General features: G+C 37.2%; 3 protein-coding genes across 4 annotated transcripts in view; all 3 read right to left on the bottom strand.

The window, feature by feature from the left end:
• akap7 (A-kinase anchoring protein 7) overlaps nt 1–1,155 on the bottom strand; it is a 46,196-nt gene extending 45,041 nt beyond the window's left edge. For both annotated transcript variants that reach the window (XM_028039809.1, XM_028039810.1), the window contains exons 1-2: nt 511–1,155; nt 169–427 (exon numbers count right to left, since the gene is read on the bottom strand). In XM_028039809.1, coding sequence (XP_027895610.1) covers nt 169–427; nt 511–684 — 433 coding nt within the window. In that variant the 5' untranslated portion in view covers nt 685–1,155. The remainder of the gene's footprint in view (nt 1–168; nt 428–510) is intronic.
• Nucleotides 1,156–1,696: 541 nt separating this feature from the next.
• On the bottom strand, nt 1,697–4,996 carry LOC114159147 (uncharacterized). The gene is made up of 9 exons (XM_028041262.1): nt 4,854–4,996; nt 4,504–4,657; nt 4,249–4,370; nt 4,097–4,157; nt 3,854–4,003; nt 3,215–3,292; nt 2,929–3,003; nt 2,624–2,824; nt 1,697–2,295 (listed from the first exon to the last, which is right to left on the bottom strand). Exons 2-9 carry the CDS (start codon nt 4,562–4,564, stop codon nt 2,018–2,020), a joined length of 1,026 nt encoding a protein of 341 aa, XP_027897063.1. The 5' UTR covers nt 4,565–4,657; nt 4,854–4,996; the 3' UTR covers nt 1,697–2,017.
• A 333-nt stretch (nt 4,997–5,329) lies between these two features.
• On the bottom strand, nt 5,330–9,881 carry LOC114159146 (uncharacterized). Its single transcript, XM_028041261.1, has 8 exons — nt 9,778–9,881; nt 9,479–9,547; nt 8,649–8,770; nt 8,490–8,550; nt 8,251–8,403; nt 7,433–7,522; nt 6,579–6,770; nt 5,330–5,950 (listed from the first exon to the last, which is right to left on the bottom strand). Exons 2-8 carry the CDS (start codon nt 9,537–9,539, stop codon nt 5,577–5,579), a joined length of 1,053 nt encoding a protein of 350 aa, XP_027897062.1. The 5' UTR covers nt 9,540–9,547; nt 9,778–9,881; the 3' UTR covers nt 5,330–5,576.
• Between the last annotated feature and the right edge of the window lie 6,821 nt (nt 9,882–16,702).

Raw genomic sequence — 16,702 nt, 5'->3', positions numbered from 1 at the left:
AGAACACTGGTTCTAATTTGAAAACAAAATAGAAAAATACATAGTTTCATACAATGATCCTATATCATCCGCAAATTTGAATGAGTTAAACCACCCAACCAGAGAGCTCAGCCACAACACGATAACAAACCATATTATTATTATTTGAATCTGTACGCTCTCACTTACTTAACCCTGTAGAGGTTTCTGCGCCTGCGGTGCTTCCATGGACCTCCAAGCTGATCGCATCAACCTGACTGGTTAAACTAATTTTATCTTGTTGCATTCTGCTCTCCTCTTCAACCAAGGTTTCAGCCCCACCTGTACAACCCTCCTCCTCGTCATCTTCACCCCCAGAGGTCACAGCATTGCCCTGACCTTCATAGGATATGCTGGCTGGCTGCATAACATTCACTGCTGGTAAACAGACACAGGACTGGACTGTTATCTGAAACAGAGACAAATGGTATAATTATTCATACATTCATTTTTATTTACGCATCTGATGGCAGATGAAGCTTGTTTTCTTACCTGAGGTCTGAATCCGTGTACCGGTGGTTTAAGAGCTTCTAATTTACTGCAGCTGTTGGTAAACGTTGAATGCAGCTTCCAAACTCGGAGCTCCTTCACAATATTCAGTCTTTGTGAGCAAACACTTTTCGACCTGTGCAAACGGAGGCTCAACAGCACACGGCCGAATACCATGACAGGCTAGCAATTTTTTAAATATTTTTTTTTCAACAAGTAAGAGAGTAGCATTTAACTCTTGCTAAGTTTACGCATGGTAACCAGATACGTGATACCAATGATATTTAGATATTTAACATAAACGTTTCTAGGCGGAAAATATTTAGGATACGTACAAAAAGAAAATTCACCCCACTAATGTTGCTTTCTTAAAGCTAACACCTGTTGAAATAAATCAATGCTGCAGAACATCTGTTGTTACCACACAGCTACGAGCTAACAATGTAAAGAGCTCTGCTTCTAACTACGGCACATAAAGTCACATTTTAATTAACTCAACATCATGCTGGTGTCACAGAAGCCATGTTGATGTTGCGCCTCGGTAGAAAATGGTCCGGACTAGTGAGAAAATAACAGAACTTTAGCAGGTGTGCTAGCTGATAGCACAAACCGGATGAAACATTTTGTAAACACAGGCAACTTCCGATTGATCTCTTCAAAGTAAGAGTAAGTTCCTTCGAAATAAGATCCATTTTGACTCATTTCAACCGAACGCTGTCAGGTGCAGTATAAGCTCTTGGACTTTTTATTGGGTAATTAATCACTAAATCAAGGTTAGTGTGTGAAACTCTAGCATAAACAAAACCATTGGAAAAAGCTTATACACTTTCCATGTAAACTAAAAAACAAAAAGTAACCAACAGCATATTTTAATTAAGTGGGCTGTTTTGGCTGCACTTCTTTATAGTCACTCAGTTTTAAAAAGCACATAACATTATACTAACATTCAGACTGTTACTTTCCCTCCGCATTTATCTTTATGTTTGCTTGACTACATTGTTGGTCAAATGTTGTTTTTGAACTTGTTATAGAACACCAACATACATTTGCAATAATTGTGTCTACACAGTGGTCCAGATTGTTCTAAACAAAACTCAAGACAACATATAAAAGTACTTTGTTATCAAATGTTTTCTTAATTTGATAAGTCCTGATTATGATTATAGAAAAAATAATCATGAAACAACCATTTTGAAACATGTGGTTTATTTGTTGAATTACAATCACTGTTTAAAGCCACAGCTATGTAAAGCATTTGGACAAAACAGTAAAGACAAACATTAGGTTTTCTTATCTCTCCACAATGCAGTCTAACAATTTATTTTATTATTTTAGACAAAAAGTATGTAAGAATTAACTATAAATGTTAATGATTTGACTTTAACCACCCACAATTAACATGTATACGGATAGGCAGATCTGAATCATTTCACTTTTTCTTGCTAACCATTTTAGACTATTAGTTGTTATAATTGTCACAATCGGCACATCCGTTGCAAGCTATGAGTTCTTATCTTGGAAAAATATAGTCAAAAAAACCAGAGCCTTTTTTCTCACTAGCTGGATATTCCCTTGTCTCTGTATGTACTCCGTGTTTTAATAATTCCTGCTGTATTCCAGAGATGGCATCATTATTTTCTTTGCAGCGTATTAATCCATTTGCTCTCTCATGATAGAAAACACTGAAATGCTGCACAATCTTAGGGTTGTAGTCCCAGGTTCCCATTGTGGCAACATGTTTTGGTTCATGAGCATGATGCATCAAGACCAGAATGGCAGGTTTGGCACCTGAGAAGAACAAAAGAGAAAACAAACAAAAGAACAAAAAACACAATAAGTGGAAAATGAAATATTTCTCCCTGGGACACAAAAAAATGCTAATTTGTATCTCACTGTGAAGGGCAGAAGGTTATTAGAAAAAATGCAAAATTGTAGGGTTTGAAAAACCGTTGCAAGGTAAGTAACCTTAACATGATAATTTGTTCATTTATACTGATAAATTAAAAACCCAAAAATGTCTCATTTCAAAATGTACATGCCAAGAAATGTCTGATTGGAAACAAATGGATGGAAGTTTATCATCAATACAGAAGTCTGGAAAAACTCATTGTCTTACCTGTAACCATTTTCATGGCTGCTTCCACATCTGTTCCTGTACGTGAAACAATTGGACAGAAGACCAACACGATCTGGCAATCCTCACTGCTCTGGCTCTCCACCAAGTTCAGCTGCTGTGCTGAGCTCTTAACTTGGCTCAGAATCTGATGATGGGCATCAAATGTTCGACCACTAATCACCATGTTGTAGTTCACAGTCACTAAGGAGGAAGTTACAGCCACAGAGTTAAACTACTTATGGATAACTTCACCGTTATATAAAAACATTTCTCAAGAGATATTAAATAAAAATGAGAATTGTTACCTTGTGCAACCTGGGAACGACCGTAAGAGTGAAAGCTTGTTGACCTGGAAACCCCAACACTTTGGTTTACTTGCACTGAGAAAAGATTAGCATAAGATTAGCATTGAATGGATTAGCATAAATAGTTACCTAAGGGTTCTAAAGATATTGCTTAATTTCATTTTAAGAGAGCATTCAAAATTACTTCAAAGTGAGCTCAGCTTTTCAAAATTATTAATACAACTAATATATTACAAAAGAGGCTAAATGTCAGTAATGCAAAAATCAGAGAGAAAGTGAAACTTGCCTTGAGATTTTTGTGAAGTGGTATCATTTGGTACAAAACATGAACTTGTTGGACCAGCCAGCGCCTTAGCAGCAGAACCTATGAAACAGTGTCATTGTAAACCTCAGTTCATATGCTGTATTTTATTTATTGCTCAACATTAAAAAGTATTCACTATCAAAGGATAAAGTGTAACTTGAACATAACTATGACTCAGTAGCTAAAAAAAACAACAATCAATCATTAGGGAATTTATTAAAATGAAACATCAGCTTTTGTCTTCCAGTTTTCAGTCCTGTGTGCAAAAACAAGCATCTGACTACTTTTGTCTATACAAAGTATAAGGCAATAGATTAAAGTTGATACATGAAGATAAAGCACTAAATATTTTGAGCTTTTTATGAACCAGAAACCAGCATTAGCTGTGAATAATATGTGGGAAAATGTGTTATGATAAAGGTACTAATTTTGGTATTTACCAAAAAGAAATCTAAGCGGAGTAAAATAGATGCATTTTTCTCTCTTAACCATGTGTTTAAAAACCCTTCTAGTAAAAATAAGTCAAGCTATTAGAAACAACATAAACAAACTGTGATAAATGAAATTACAATACAATGAAGCATGCTTATAAGATTTACTAAGATGATGTGAAAACTCAACCTGTATCATATTTCTGCTCTGGCTGAGCTTTGATGTCCTCCAATAAACAAATGTGTGCTTCAAGGAAACTCTGCACATTGTTCAGTTGAGCTTTCATGTCCTTCATGAGGTGGAGGTAGTCAACCAACACCCCATTGCTGGTTAGAGCATCTGAACAGAGTACAAGGTTGACACAATCATGTTTTTCTGAAGATATCCCCATTTTAAAATACATTTTCAAAAATAAATTAAAGAGAAACATACCCTTTATAGAATCATCTGGGAGGAAACCTTTAAGCTCTTTCAGGATCTTCTCAATTGGCTTCTGATTAAAATACAACAAAAAGCAAATTTATCTAAAGGTAAGTATGCACTGCATCCGTCTAGGTTTGTGTGAATGCATAGGGAGCATACACCTGTTTGTTTATTATTTCAAAAATCTTCCTCCTCAACTTTAGCTTGTCAGATCCGGGAAAAAGCTCATGCAGGTCTTCCCTTGTTAGAGACTGGATCTCCGAGTCTGTGCGGAAATCTGCTCCTGAAAAATGGTTTTAAGGGTTATAAGTTAAAACGTAGCACAATAGTGATAATACAGCAACTGAACAACTGAGCCTGTAGAAACGAAGTGCAAAGGCCTGTCTAGTTGTAGATCCGATAAATGAATTACTTACTTTCAAGTGTCCTCCCTGCGTTTGCATTGTAGGTTTGTATTTCCTTTAGCAAACCGCTCATTTTATCGGAGGGGAATGAAAACAGAGGACAGCTTAGTCATTTATTTTTGTTCCGTGTGTCTTCTCGGTTATCCTTTAGCAAGATAATATGAGCCTGTGAAAACGAAAGTGCCAAGAAGAAACAAATAGACGTCAGAAATCACTGAATCACACCTAAATATCCTGAGTAGTATGGCGTCTATATGTAAAGCTTAGATCATGTCTACAACGGGTTAAGGCGTCAATTATTTAACCACAAATCACATAATGTTGCTACGTCTACGCTCATTTTAGTGTCTCCTGATACTCACCCTTTTCCAGTCAATAGAAAGTGAAACGGAAGTTGACCAGAGCCGTTTTTCTCACGTCAGAGCATAGAGGGCGCTCTAAACTCCCTGGATCCTCTTTCAAGTAAATACTTTTCTTTCCCTGTGCAGGTGAGGAACTATGGAAGCCTGTTTGCGCCAGTATTTACCTCAGCATCTCTATATAGATTTTCAACAGAGAGAAGCATGAAGTGTTACTGCACTTATTTCACCACATAAATGTGCCTGGAAAAAATAAATAAATAAATTTCATAGACATTCTGTTTTGTTTTTTTGTTTTTTTTAAACCAATGACTGTAGTTTCTTCCACTTGGGTGTTGATGACTACTGGGCAACTGTCAAGTCAAAAACTGTCCCTATAATTGTGTAGGCCATAACACATCTGCATTAAAACCCCTTTACATTTGTTCTCATGTCTAATTTTTAAATAAACATGTGCATGAAATTAATTATAAAAAAGAGACTGAATAATTTCATTTATTCAATATTTAGATTACATTTGCAAGTGGTAAAACAAAATTTTAGTATTTATTTGATCAACATCACTATTGCTTCCAGGAAACCTATAAAAGGACAGATATAAAAATCATATGCTATAATATATGCACAACATACCAAGACAATTATAGTATATATTGAAATTTACAATGAATACGTTTATAACTTCACATCACTGTAAACTGAAAAAAGAGACAAATAAATAAACCTCTATTCTACAGGCCCCCAAATACTTTTAGTATCACTGTTGCTGCTGCTGGTGCTGCTACTGTCACTGTCGAACAACCTAAAGCCAAACTCACTGCCCTCACCGTCCAAATGGGAGCAGCTGTCAATGTCAGGGCTATTATATCCACCAGTCACAGCCCATTTACTTCTTGGAGTACAGTATTCAAGTAATTTGTTCTGTATCTGGATCACAGCAGCATTATTTTCTTGACACTTCAGCAATCCATGCGCTTTCTTGTGGTAGAAAATATTGACATGCAGCACAATATTTGAGTAATCCGACCACATCCTCCTTGTTGCTGTATGCCTGATGTTAAGTGTGTGGTGCATCAACACCAGGATAACAGGCCCCTCTCCTGTGAAAACAAGAATTTAGTTTGAGGTAGAATAGAATAGAAAAGAAATATCCTTTATTGTCGCTGTTGGGAAAACTTAAACCCACCAAGGTTGGTGGGGGTGATACTTAAAGGTCAAGTGGGGGAGAAAAAAGTTACAACATCTTACAGCCATGTTCATTACATTACAATATGTGTTCCAGTATAGCTTGTTTATCAGATTAAAAATACCTTTAGAAAATAACAAATACAATCGGGTATAAAACATACTTTTCATTAAGCCAACATTTCTGTATTTTTTTTTTATTGGTCTTATATAATATTCTAATCACAAATGTCATGTTTTCATTAATTGTAAGCGGAACTCATAAAAATAATAACAATAAAGGTCACTGGGTATAGTACAACACATATAAAATGAGTAAAATCTATAGAGATATATATTATATAGATTTTCTTCCAGTAGAATGTGCTCATTATTAAACCTCAAGGTTAGCTTTAAGTCAAATACATATCTAAATAAATGATTACTAACATAATTTCTGCTAAACAATTACTGAATCTTCAGCTCACAGAAAGATAACTATAAATTGAAAGAAAATTATAAATTAATCTTATTTTAAATAGTCTGATCTGATATTTTGTTTACCTCTTACATTACGCATGGCCCCATCAACATCTGCCCCGGTTCGGGAAGTGATTGGGCAGAAGACTATGAAGACTTGGCTGTCCTGACTGCATGAAATGAGCTGAACCTGGCACTGCATTTGGGCCTGGACCTCGGCCATCAGCTGAAGATGGGCATCAAAGGTTTTACCACCAACAACCATCTGGTACATCACTGTGGGAAATAAATGAACATTTGTGAACTGATTGACTAGATAAAGTTTTATATGGAAATTACTTTAGAAATAAAAATGAAAATTATAATATTGGTGACAGATTAAATCCATCAGATCTAATTTTTCTCGAGAGAACTTGTAAAAATGGTCAGAGACATTTTGCAATCAAATCTAACTTTGTATCTTTTTTTATATATTATTGAAAAAGCCAATCCAAACAATTCTATTTCATAAAGCAAATGTCATACTATGTAAGGCTCCGACTGAATGGCAGACTACAATGTAGCTTACCACCATCACCATGAGATTATTTAACATTATTAGAAGGTAATTGTTACAACATTTATACGCCACTTTTACAAATTGTATACCCAGTGTTGCTAAGTAGCAACAACCATAACAAAAAAGTTTCTTTGCCATGTCCAACAAATCTGTGGCATCATGGTTTATCAGAATAATAAAATGTCTATGCTACAGTGTTGGATGAATAGGAAGGCAATGCTGGATCATTATTAGATTAAAACATTATTCTATCCCATAGAAATACATGGCAGACAAACAAAAATATGACAGGCGTAAGTCATCAGAAAATGTATATATATATATATATATGGGAAAAGAAAGTAAAAATAAAAGGGGGCAGGTCAAACCTGAGATTTACCTTGAGCTGCATATGAATGTCCGTTCTCTGGTGTAATGTAAGGCACTGGTGAAAGACTGGGAGCCTTTGTGCCAGGACTGGATAAAACATCTGTCAGGTATAAAAAAAAAAAAAAAAAAAAAAAATCTGATTATGGTTTTGAACTATTTTATTTATTTTTTTCTACATTCCCATGTTATGTAAAAGTAATCACTTAACCATAGCTTTTTATTGGTTTAATTAAATTATTACTTTAATTATAGAACTTAATCTATTTTAACATAAAAGTGAGTGAGCTATTAGATACAAAACATCAAGTCTTCTTGTATTATGTTAGCTGTATTTACAGGGCTTTGTGGTTTGTCAGAGCGCTGCTTTTGTATGGACAGACAACATAATGAAAAGCAGCGTGAGGGAATCCTGTTGCAGCTTCTTTTAGAGGATCTTTGAATTTTAACAAGAAAATAACTTGAACAAAAGGACTTCAGATTTGAAAGAAATGTAAATATAATTCAAAGACCGTATTCCAATTTGAGTCGGAGCTCTTTGTAAGATTTCACACGGCTGTGAAATGACAATTTCCAACTACGTAAGTTCAATGGTTTGATTACCAGAAGCAGAGGCTGAAAATATTAAGGCTCTAAAAGCTTTTTCTGTCCAAACACAGGTTAGATGAAAACCACTGAATCACAACCGGTGTTAAAGTTAAAGTTAACGAATTACTATAATAGAAAAGAAACACTGATTAAAATGTGAGTCTGTCATGTTACAGACTTTTAAAAAAAACCCATCGGAAACATTTACCAAAACCATACATTACAATAACGATTGATAACAACCTGAGTCTTGTTTCTGGTGTGGCTGAGCTTTACTGATGTCCTCCAGTAAATTAATGTGCGCTTCAATGACACTCTGCACATTGTTCAGCTGATCTTTCATGTCCTTCAAGGTATGAAGGTAGTCAACCAAGACCCCACTGCAAGATAGAGAATCTGAAAAAGAAAGTGTAATGTGTGTTAGAAGGAAAAATACTATACAGTAGTGGGATTTTAGTAGTGTTACTGGAAAACTATCTTACCCCTGAGGGAATACGGTAGGATGAAACCTTCAAGTTCTTTCAGGAGTACATTTATTGGTTTCTGCATGAATAAAACAAACCAACTGGTAAGAATTTATGCACACTGTGCAGTTCTATGAGCAGCAAAGAGGCAGAACACAAAGTGCAGAAAAAACTCACGTGCTTCTTTATAATTCTGAAGATGATCCGTCTTAGCTTCAGCTTCTCCGGTCCGGGAAACAGCTCGTGTAGGTCTGCTCGTGTCAGAGACCGGATCTCTGAATCTGTGCGGAAATCTGCTTCTGAAAATGAATGTTGAAATTTTATTGGGAGTTTATGTGATTTTATGCGACACAGTGGTACAAATCATTCAAAAAAAAAAATAAAATCCAAATAGGGTGGCTTGATTTGTTTTCATTCTGCTTTCCCTTAAAAGAAATTCTAGTGCTACTATTTGACTGAGTCGCCTCATATGTAAACAACTTAAACACAATGGAACATTAGATGAAAGTAGATGCATGTTTTAGAAGGGTCTAGTCAAAGTCCTGACCTAAATCAATTTGAGGACCTTTGGCAAAAGAGGTTCTCCATCCAGTAATACTAAGCTTGTGCAATCTTGTAAAGAAATAAGAATAAACGTTTAGAAACTTACATTAAACAACTTGTTGTAATTGCATCAACAGTTGCTTGCATAAAGTATTAATTCAGCAGAATTGAACATAAATGCACGCCACTGAAAGTAGAGTTTGCAAAGTGAAAAAATTGCAAAAATAATAGTTTAGCAATGCACTGTAGCTACCAGAGAGAGAGAATAGCACACCAATCACACTGCTGGTTGGCTATACTCATTTATTTATTTTTACTTCATAAGGAAGAAGTGTTTGAGATCGAGGACAGATTTGTCTGTGCTTGCGAATGTGGGACCAAGTGTGTGTAACTGGATCTGCAGTTTGTCCAGTCTGGTCTCATGGGTCACACCAGCCGCCTCCTAGCTGAAGACAGTCACTTACGTTCCAGTACAGAGGCAGCTGCTGCGTTGGTGCGCCTCACCTTCCTCAGCAAAACAGCCATAACTTATTCTGAAGAGCAAACAGACTTTTGTTCATATTAGTATGGCAAAGCATGCGTCTTGTCTTTAATTTACTACAAACTTTGAATGCAGAACGACTGTGAAAAACACGAGTTTGGTATAAAAATAGGGCATGTATTACAATAAATAAACGTCAAGTGTTGCGTTTTTTAAACAATTAAATCATCTGTAAGTATTTTATTGAGTAAAAATCGGATAAGATCCTGTTTTATTACTTACCGTTTACCGTTATAAACTAGTCAAAGTGACTTCACCGCTGCTATTTCTACTCACGTCATTACGTAAAGGCTTCAAACGGAACGGCTGCTGTCAGAGGTGATGACGCTGCTGTAAATCCGCCCATCAGTACAAGCTAGAAAAAAAAGAATGGACCTTACCAAGCTCCGCCCTCAACCGACCCACGTGACCGCAAGTCTCACAAACAAAGCATGGCGGTGCGACTCGATTAGTGCATCATTTCTACCGGATTTTCACAATATATCAGCTACTAAATGGACAGAGGAACTAACAAGTTCATGTCATCATCTGGGAGGAGGTTACTGGTTTCTCAGTCACAAGCTGGTTGCAAACCTGAGGCCAGCAGGTGTCAGTCAGTTATGGTAGATCTGAAATTTGGTTTGATGACGTCAGTATGAGAAGCTGCAGACTGATAGGAGGAACCAAAGAGCTCAAATCTTCTGAAGTTGGATATAATTAATTTAATTTCACATAATTATCGCGGTAGAAGCCATTTGTTTGTTAAAATTTTATGAAATATATTTGTTCTATTTGATGTTTGTTGTGAATGATGTAAACTCACAAACGAATGAGGTAATTAGTCCAACGTTTAGAAACTACAGCGGCTGTAGCGCCACAGCGAAGGTAAACAAAGGTAAAATAACCCGAACAGGTGATCAACTCCAAACCACTCCTACCTTTTTACTCTCTCTCTCTCTCTTTGTAGTTTAAGCACACCTGTTACCGTGGCAACCTCCTGCTCCCAAAGATTACGTTAAAAACATAACATTCAGTCCGTTACCATATCAAGTTTCCAGGCTTGATATTTATGTCTCGATTATTAATCAGCGCTTCCCTGAACACAGCGACGGTTGATTGACTAGCTGTACTTGGTGCTAACGTGGCTAACACGAGTAACAGTTTAGTCCAAAGCCTTTTCTGCTAAAATAAAATCTTTAGTGTATGTCAGATACAGACACATTGATCTGTTCAGCTAATATAAGACTGTGTAGCAAACAGGCTTCAAGGTATAGAAGTTGTATCAGTTCTGCCATGATGCTGTACTTAGCTAACGGGAAGCTAAGTGTGTTTGTGAGACGGCCACGCACGTGACCACGTAGAATGGGCATCAGCCAATGAAACGCGGCCCCTGTGGTAAGGTTCATAGAGAAGATATGCTTCCTGCTATAAAAGAAGCTTCCCATATTTCTCTTTTGATTTTTGTCTAAAAAGAAGAGATGAAAGTGTGAAGAAATGGAGCAGAAAAGAAAAAACAACAACACAAGATTTGTATCATTGGGTTAAATGAGAAGAATCCCAGGAGGTTAAAGCAGGTGAGGACACTTCTCAAATTTTTAATACATTTTTTAAATAATTTATTTTAATGGAGCCATACATTCAAGACAAATAAAAATGCGCATCTCTTCACATAAAGGTTCACACAACTTCCACCCAATTAAAGTATATGAAGCAACTACTGTGCTATAGTTTCTCCCTCTGATACTGGCAGCAACTGAAAGGAGAGCAATAATGACAACAATCATTGGGAGATGCAATAAGTAGACTTAAAAAAAGCAGAGAACAGACATGCATTTGGAGAAATTCATCCTGGTAAATTCTATTGAAGACACCCCACTTGATGAACACAAGTTGGCACCCAAATTTAGCTTGATTAAGGGACTGTTTCTACTTTCAAGTAACAAATAAGGTAAGTAAATAAAAATAAATAAATTGCTAAAATAATGAGCAATTTATTACGTAAAAATTAATTACAAAATGCTAAGGTTCCCAGAGCTAATTTTACTAGACTTTCCCTCAAAATGTTGTTTAATGTTCCCTGAAAGCAGCCCTGATCCGTAGCTTTATAAAACTGATTCAAAGTTTTATTTGAGTTTTTAATTTTCATGTCTAGCAGATGAACAGTATTTGAAAGTCACATTTTAAAGAGGTAAGGAAAAAAGGCTGACACAGAATCCTTTAGTTTATAGCTTTCTGAATGTTATGTTTATAGGTAACAGCTCTTTTGAGCAAAAATATTGTATTCCTTTTTCAACCTGCCATCTTTGGCATTTTGAAAAGGGCTGGAAATGACTGTTATTTTGTTTGTTTGCTTTTTTTTACCTTGTTTGCCTCAATAATTTATAGGTCAGACTTGATTAATACACTTTACAAAATGAACAAACAAAACAACTAATCCTCTGAAAATAGTGCAAAGTTGAAAGTAAAGTTGAAAGTTGAAAACTTTCAGAAACTTGAAGAAACTCTCCATCAGGGTCAGTTCAAAAGAAACACTGGCCTTTTGAGCAGGACCTTTTCAGTGTGCTGTAGTTTGATCTGGGGAACTTAAAGAGCTGAGCGCTGCGATGATCGTTATGATGAAATCTATTTAAAGGAGGACTTATGTAGGAGGAATGTGGAAAACTTGCATGACTGTGGGTGTTATTTATAAGATTTTTTTAAAGTGAGGCTTTGTTTTTATCTGGAGAACTGCACCCAAATTTCGCCGCACGATGTTTCATTGTTACAATGTCAGTAAAAAGTGCCACGCTCGACTGTCGCATAAGACACTCGCTGGTCCTTCAGGAAAATTCACGAGATGTGTTCAACCTTACAGGAACTTTGCGAACAAGCACTGAAAGCTCAGCTTCCATTACACTGACAGAGATTTGTGTTGTTGCCTCTGACCTTCATCCTAGAAACCTCCTTCATAAACTAAATGTAGTAGCTGGTGACAGGATACAGTGTGCTCACATAGCAAAGCCAGCAGGGTGCAGTACTGTACAGCGCTGCCTGCTGTTTCTCCAGCGTCAGTCTCACAAAGTCATCTGCATATAGTTTTCTCTCTCCAAGTTTCTAAAAACTCCAATAAATAAGACTATAGACAGTTTAAAGTCAAAATAACAGAGACCAATTTAATGAAGACATGTACATGGATCGTTGCTAATGTGTTCAGGCTGTGTAGTTTATCTTTGATTCTAGCCTGTCACAACTCTGCAACCCAAACAGGCTTCATTCCTCCTTTGTATTCTTGCACAGAGCAGGAAAAATAAAGAGCAACAAAGAGGTGTCCAAGAGCAAAAAGCATCAGTAGATTTTTTTTTTTCCCCTCTCCTTCCCGATTGACTTCCAAGTCATTCAGCACAAACGAGACAGCCGACAGTGAAACTTCTCTCCTGTGTCAGACTTTCTGCAGGAGGTGGGGCTGAGTCGGCTCCTTCCAGCTCAGCTCGGATTCCCTCAAGGAGCCTTTGAAGGGAGAATAAAGCAAAGTTTTGTGTGTATCTGACTGTAGCTCAACACTGCAGTGACATTCAAAGGCTCCCACTACACCAGCTTAACACCAGCTGTTGTTTCTTTGATTTAGATCTTCCTCCAGTGTCTTCAGTTTCATGCACCTTTTTGAAGGAAACACACAAAAAAAACAAACATCAGAAGGAGGGATTAAACTGCAGTCCAGTCTTTTATGGAAGTAGTGGCCAATTTTGCCAAGAAGATGGTAATCTGGCACTAGCAATTGGCCTCTTTTGATAATAAAATAAATAAAATAAAAATCAGGGAACTTCACAGAAAGTAATACGAGCCTATTTGGCTCCTGGCCGCTTTTAGGTGATGCCAAGTCCACAGTCCTTTCAGAAAATCTTACAAGGAGCCAAAAGCTGATTCAAGCTGACATCTCAGTCTTACTCGCTGCTCTTATTCACAACTAACAAGGTGATATCAAAGATACTCCTTTCAAATGAGTAAGGGAAGATTTATTTCACAGTTGGAATCATGATCTGGGTTTCACTCAAAGTGAAACAATGAAGGAAATTGCAACTTAAACTCAATTCTTTCAAATGGAGCAGGAGATGGATGGACAGATTGAACCTTTGCAGTAATGTAAGCATCTTAATTTGACCTCTGGCCTTTGGTAATTACACCGTGTTCCAAATTAGTATGCAAGTGATATTTTCTCAGATTTTCTTAAATTGTCAATGGTCAGTATAATTTTCAAGTCATGAACTATTACAGTATAAATCAAATTTTACTGAACAAAGCTCCCCATGAGAACAGTATTTTTTTCTAAAATAAAAAACTCAAAATGCATTGCTCCAAATTATTATGCACAGCAGATTTTCTAAACATTTTATGGATGATAAAGAATTGCAAACGGTCGTTCTTTGAATGTGCAGCATTAAGTGGTCACATGTACTAAAATCAAAAGCTATTTCTATCAAAAACATCTTAACAGACCGAGTTACATGTTAACATAGGACCTTCTTTGATATCACCTTCACAATTCTTGTATCCATTGAACTTGTGAGTTTGTGGAAAGTTTCTGCTTGAATTTCTTTGCAGGATGTCAGAATACCTTCCCAGAGCTGCTGTTTTGATATGAACTGCATTCCACCCTCAGATCTTCTGCTTGAGGAAACTCCAAAGGTTCTCAATAGGGTTGAGGTCAGAGGAGGAGTACATCTTGTTTTTTATTTCAGACTTCAAATTCATCTGTGTTTTAGTCATTTTGTATTTTTTTGTTGCAATTTTATTTGTAATACCTTTTCATATATTTGCTTAACATCCCTTAAATAATAGCTTTCCAAAAAACAAGCAAACAAAACATCTTACAGAAGGTTAGAACTGCCCTTTGGAAATCATATACTTGTAAAAGTCATGAAGGATTATGTGGTTAATACACCATGGCTCCTACACCAGATTAGATGCTGGAACATTTCCTCATCTTGCTCGCCCTTGGATTTTGGAAAACGACTGGAAGAAAAACATTGTAATTTTGGTGTAACAGCAGGAAAAACAGAAGACAGCAAAATGACTAACCTTGATTTTTTTTTTCCTGTGTTGCTCTTACTGAAGAAAAAAAAGCAAGAGAAAAACAACAGCTGCAGAAAAAAAGCTCTCTCTCTCCCCCTCTCTTTTGTGTGCACACTGGAAAGAGCAGACGATGACCTTTGGGTTTTACCACTGAAAGGATGAATATGGAAAGACAATGTCAAGTGGGAACAAATTCTCATGCACGGCCCATCGGCAGGAATGGAAATGAGATAAGCATGAGATTAGCAGTTGGTCTGAAACAAGAAACCAAGGATTCAACTTCTGCGTTGGATCAGTGATCAAATCTTGTGATTTTCAGAGATTAAAAAGTGAGGCTTTGCAGATGCCAATTTACAACACCCCCCACACACACACCCACGCCTGCTCACAGCGACAGACACCCCTTTAGAATTATTCATTCATAAATCTAAAGGTTGCGACTGGAATTAATCTCAAGACGCGGGTGAGTGTAAGTCACCGGATGCAAATATGACAGCTTTATTAGAAAACTAGATTGCTTAGATTTGTCTGAATTAATGTGACACTTTCTTTGATTAAATACCGCTTTTTTCTCTTCACTTACTGTGGATTGGGACTGAAGGGGAAAAGCAAAGAACGCAGAAAAATATGGACATTTCAATCTCAAAATAATTTGCTTATATTGCTTTTGACCGACAACCTAATGCACAACGCTGCGATGGCTTTTAATTAGGTTTTCTTTTGTTTATGGAGCAGGTGGGCTCTGACTATCATCTGAACAAACAGCTACATTTGATTCATATCATGTGCAATAACACTAAATCTGCCTGCAGGGTCACTACAGAGCATCCACCTTTCTGGACGCAGCATCGACCAGAGTATCGATCAGTCTGCTGAAGGATTGACTGGAAATAAGTACGCAGCAATTTTGTCAATCAATTAATTGCTTTAACTGAACTGCATTCCAGCAATTCAAATACAGCAATACTAACAATTGTTTGAGGAGCTCCTGATAAGTAACAGCGCTTTCTCGCAGGAAAGCAACATTGTGCAGATGTTTGGCTTAGCGTGAGCTAGATGACACGACTTTGAGATGTTCAGTTTTCTTAAATTATACAAAACAACACGGAAACGGATCACGCAAGTGAGTCTACTGTTGCTTGGTAAGATAAATGTCCACTCCTCACTGGAGTGGACAACCTAGGTGGCAGGTTCGGGTTGGTGACAATTCAGACAGACCGATGCTGTGGGTTTCTAGCAGTAATAGGATTGGATTTAAAAAAAAAACATAATTCTTGTGGATCCAGAAGCGGTACCGTGAGACACACTGGGTGGAGTAAGAGGAGGAGGACAGTTCTAAATGTGAGTGTTTCGGAAACTGAGCCCGTAGGGACACTGCCGCAGCCCAGGCAGGATGACTAAAGCATGAAAGGAGGGTTGGGCAGATTCCCTGGAGAGAGATGGGAAGACGGGGCTGGCATGGAGGGGGCTGGCATAGTGAAGGTGTAGCAGCAACATTTGCTGCAGCACATCCATGAATTGATGGCTGAGTTCATCAGATGCAAGAAACAGGCAGAGAACAACAAGACGATCACTAATACATTTTGTTTTCTACAATGTAACCGTGAGATGTCGCTCCACTGGACGAATGAGCTGTCTTTAAGTGGAAATCCAGAACTGATAGATGAACAAAATACATTCGAGTCAAAATATCTCAACCTCAATTTTATTTCACTCGTCACAAAGAAGTTAAAAGTGATCTGAACCACACAAGTTCTTATGCAAAACCGTAAGAAAGAAAATACTAAGATTATTCCAAAAATAATATTGTTTTCTCTCTTTTTGTCTCTTTTAAATGCTGTTTGAGCTCCAGCTGGTGCTTCACTCTCATGTGGGATTGGGCTTTGCAGCTTTTCTGTGTTCATCAGTGTGTGTTTGTGTCCATTCCTTCACTGCTGTGCTCACAGCAGGAGCCAAGCTTCTTAAGGGAAGCACACAACATCAAGCGGCAGCAAGATTTGTGTGTAAATGTAAGTCGCAGGGCTTGCGCGAGTCAGGGTTTGAGTGTGCGTTTGTGTGTGTGCTTGCGTGTGTGTCTGTGTGCTAAACGTGCCGGGGTGTATTTAGGGGCATCATTGTG

The sequence above is a fragment of the Xiphophorus couchianus genome, chromosome 15, assembly GCF_001444195.1.
Source record: "Xiphophorus couchianus chromosome 15, X_couchianus-1.0, whole genome shotgun sequence".
NCBI classification, from domain to species: domain Eukaryota; kingdom Metazoa; phylum Chordata; class Actinopteri; order Cyprinodontiformes; family Poeciliidae; genus Xiphophorus; species Xiphophorus couchianus.
The sequence above is the reverse complement of the archived record's forward strand: the minus strand, read 5'-3'. Positions and strand labels throughout refer to the sequence as shown.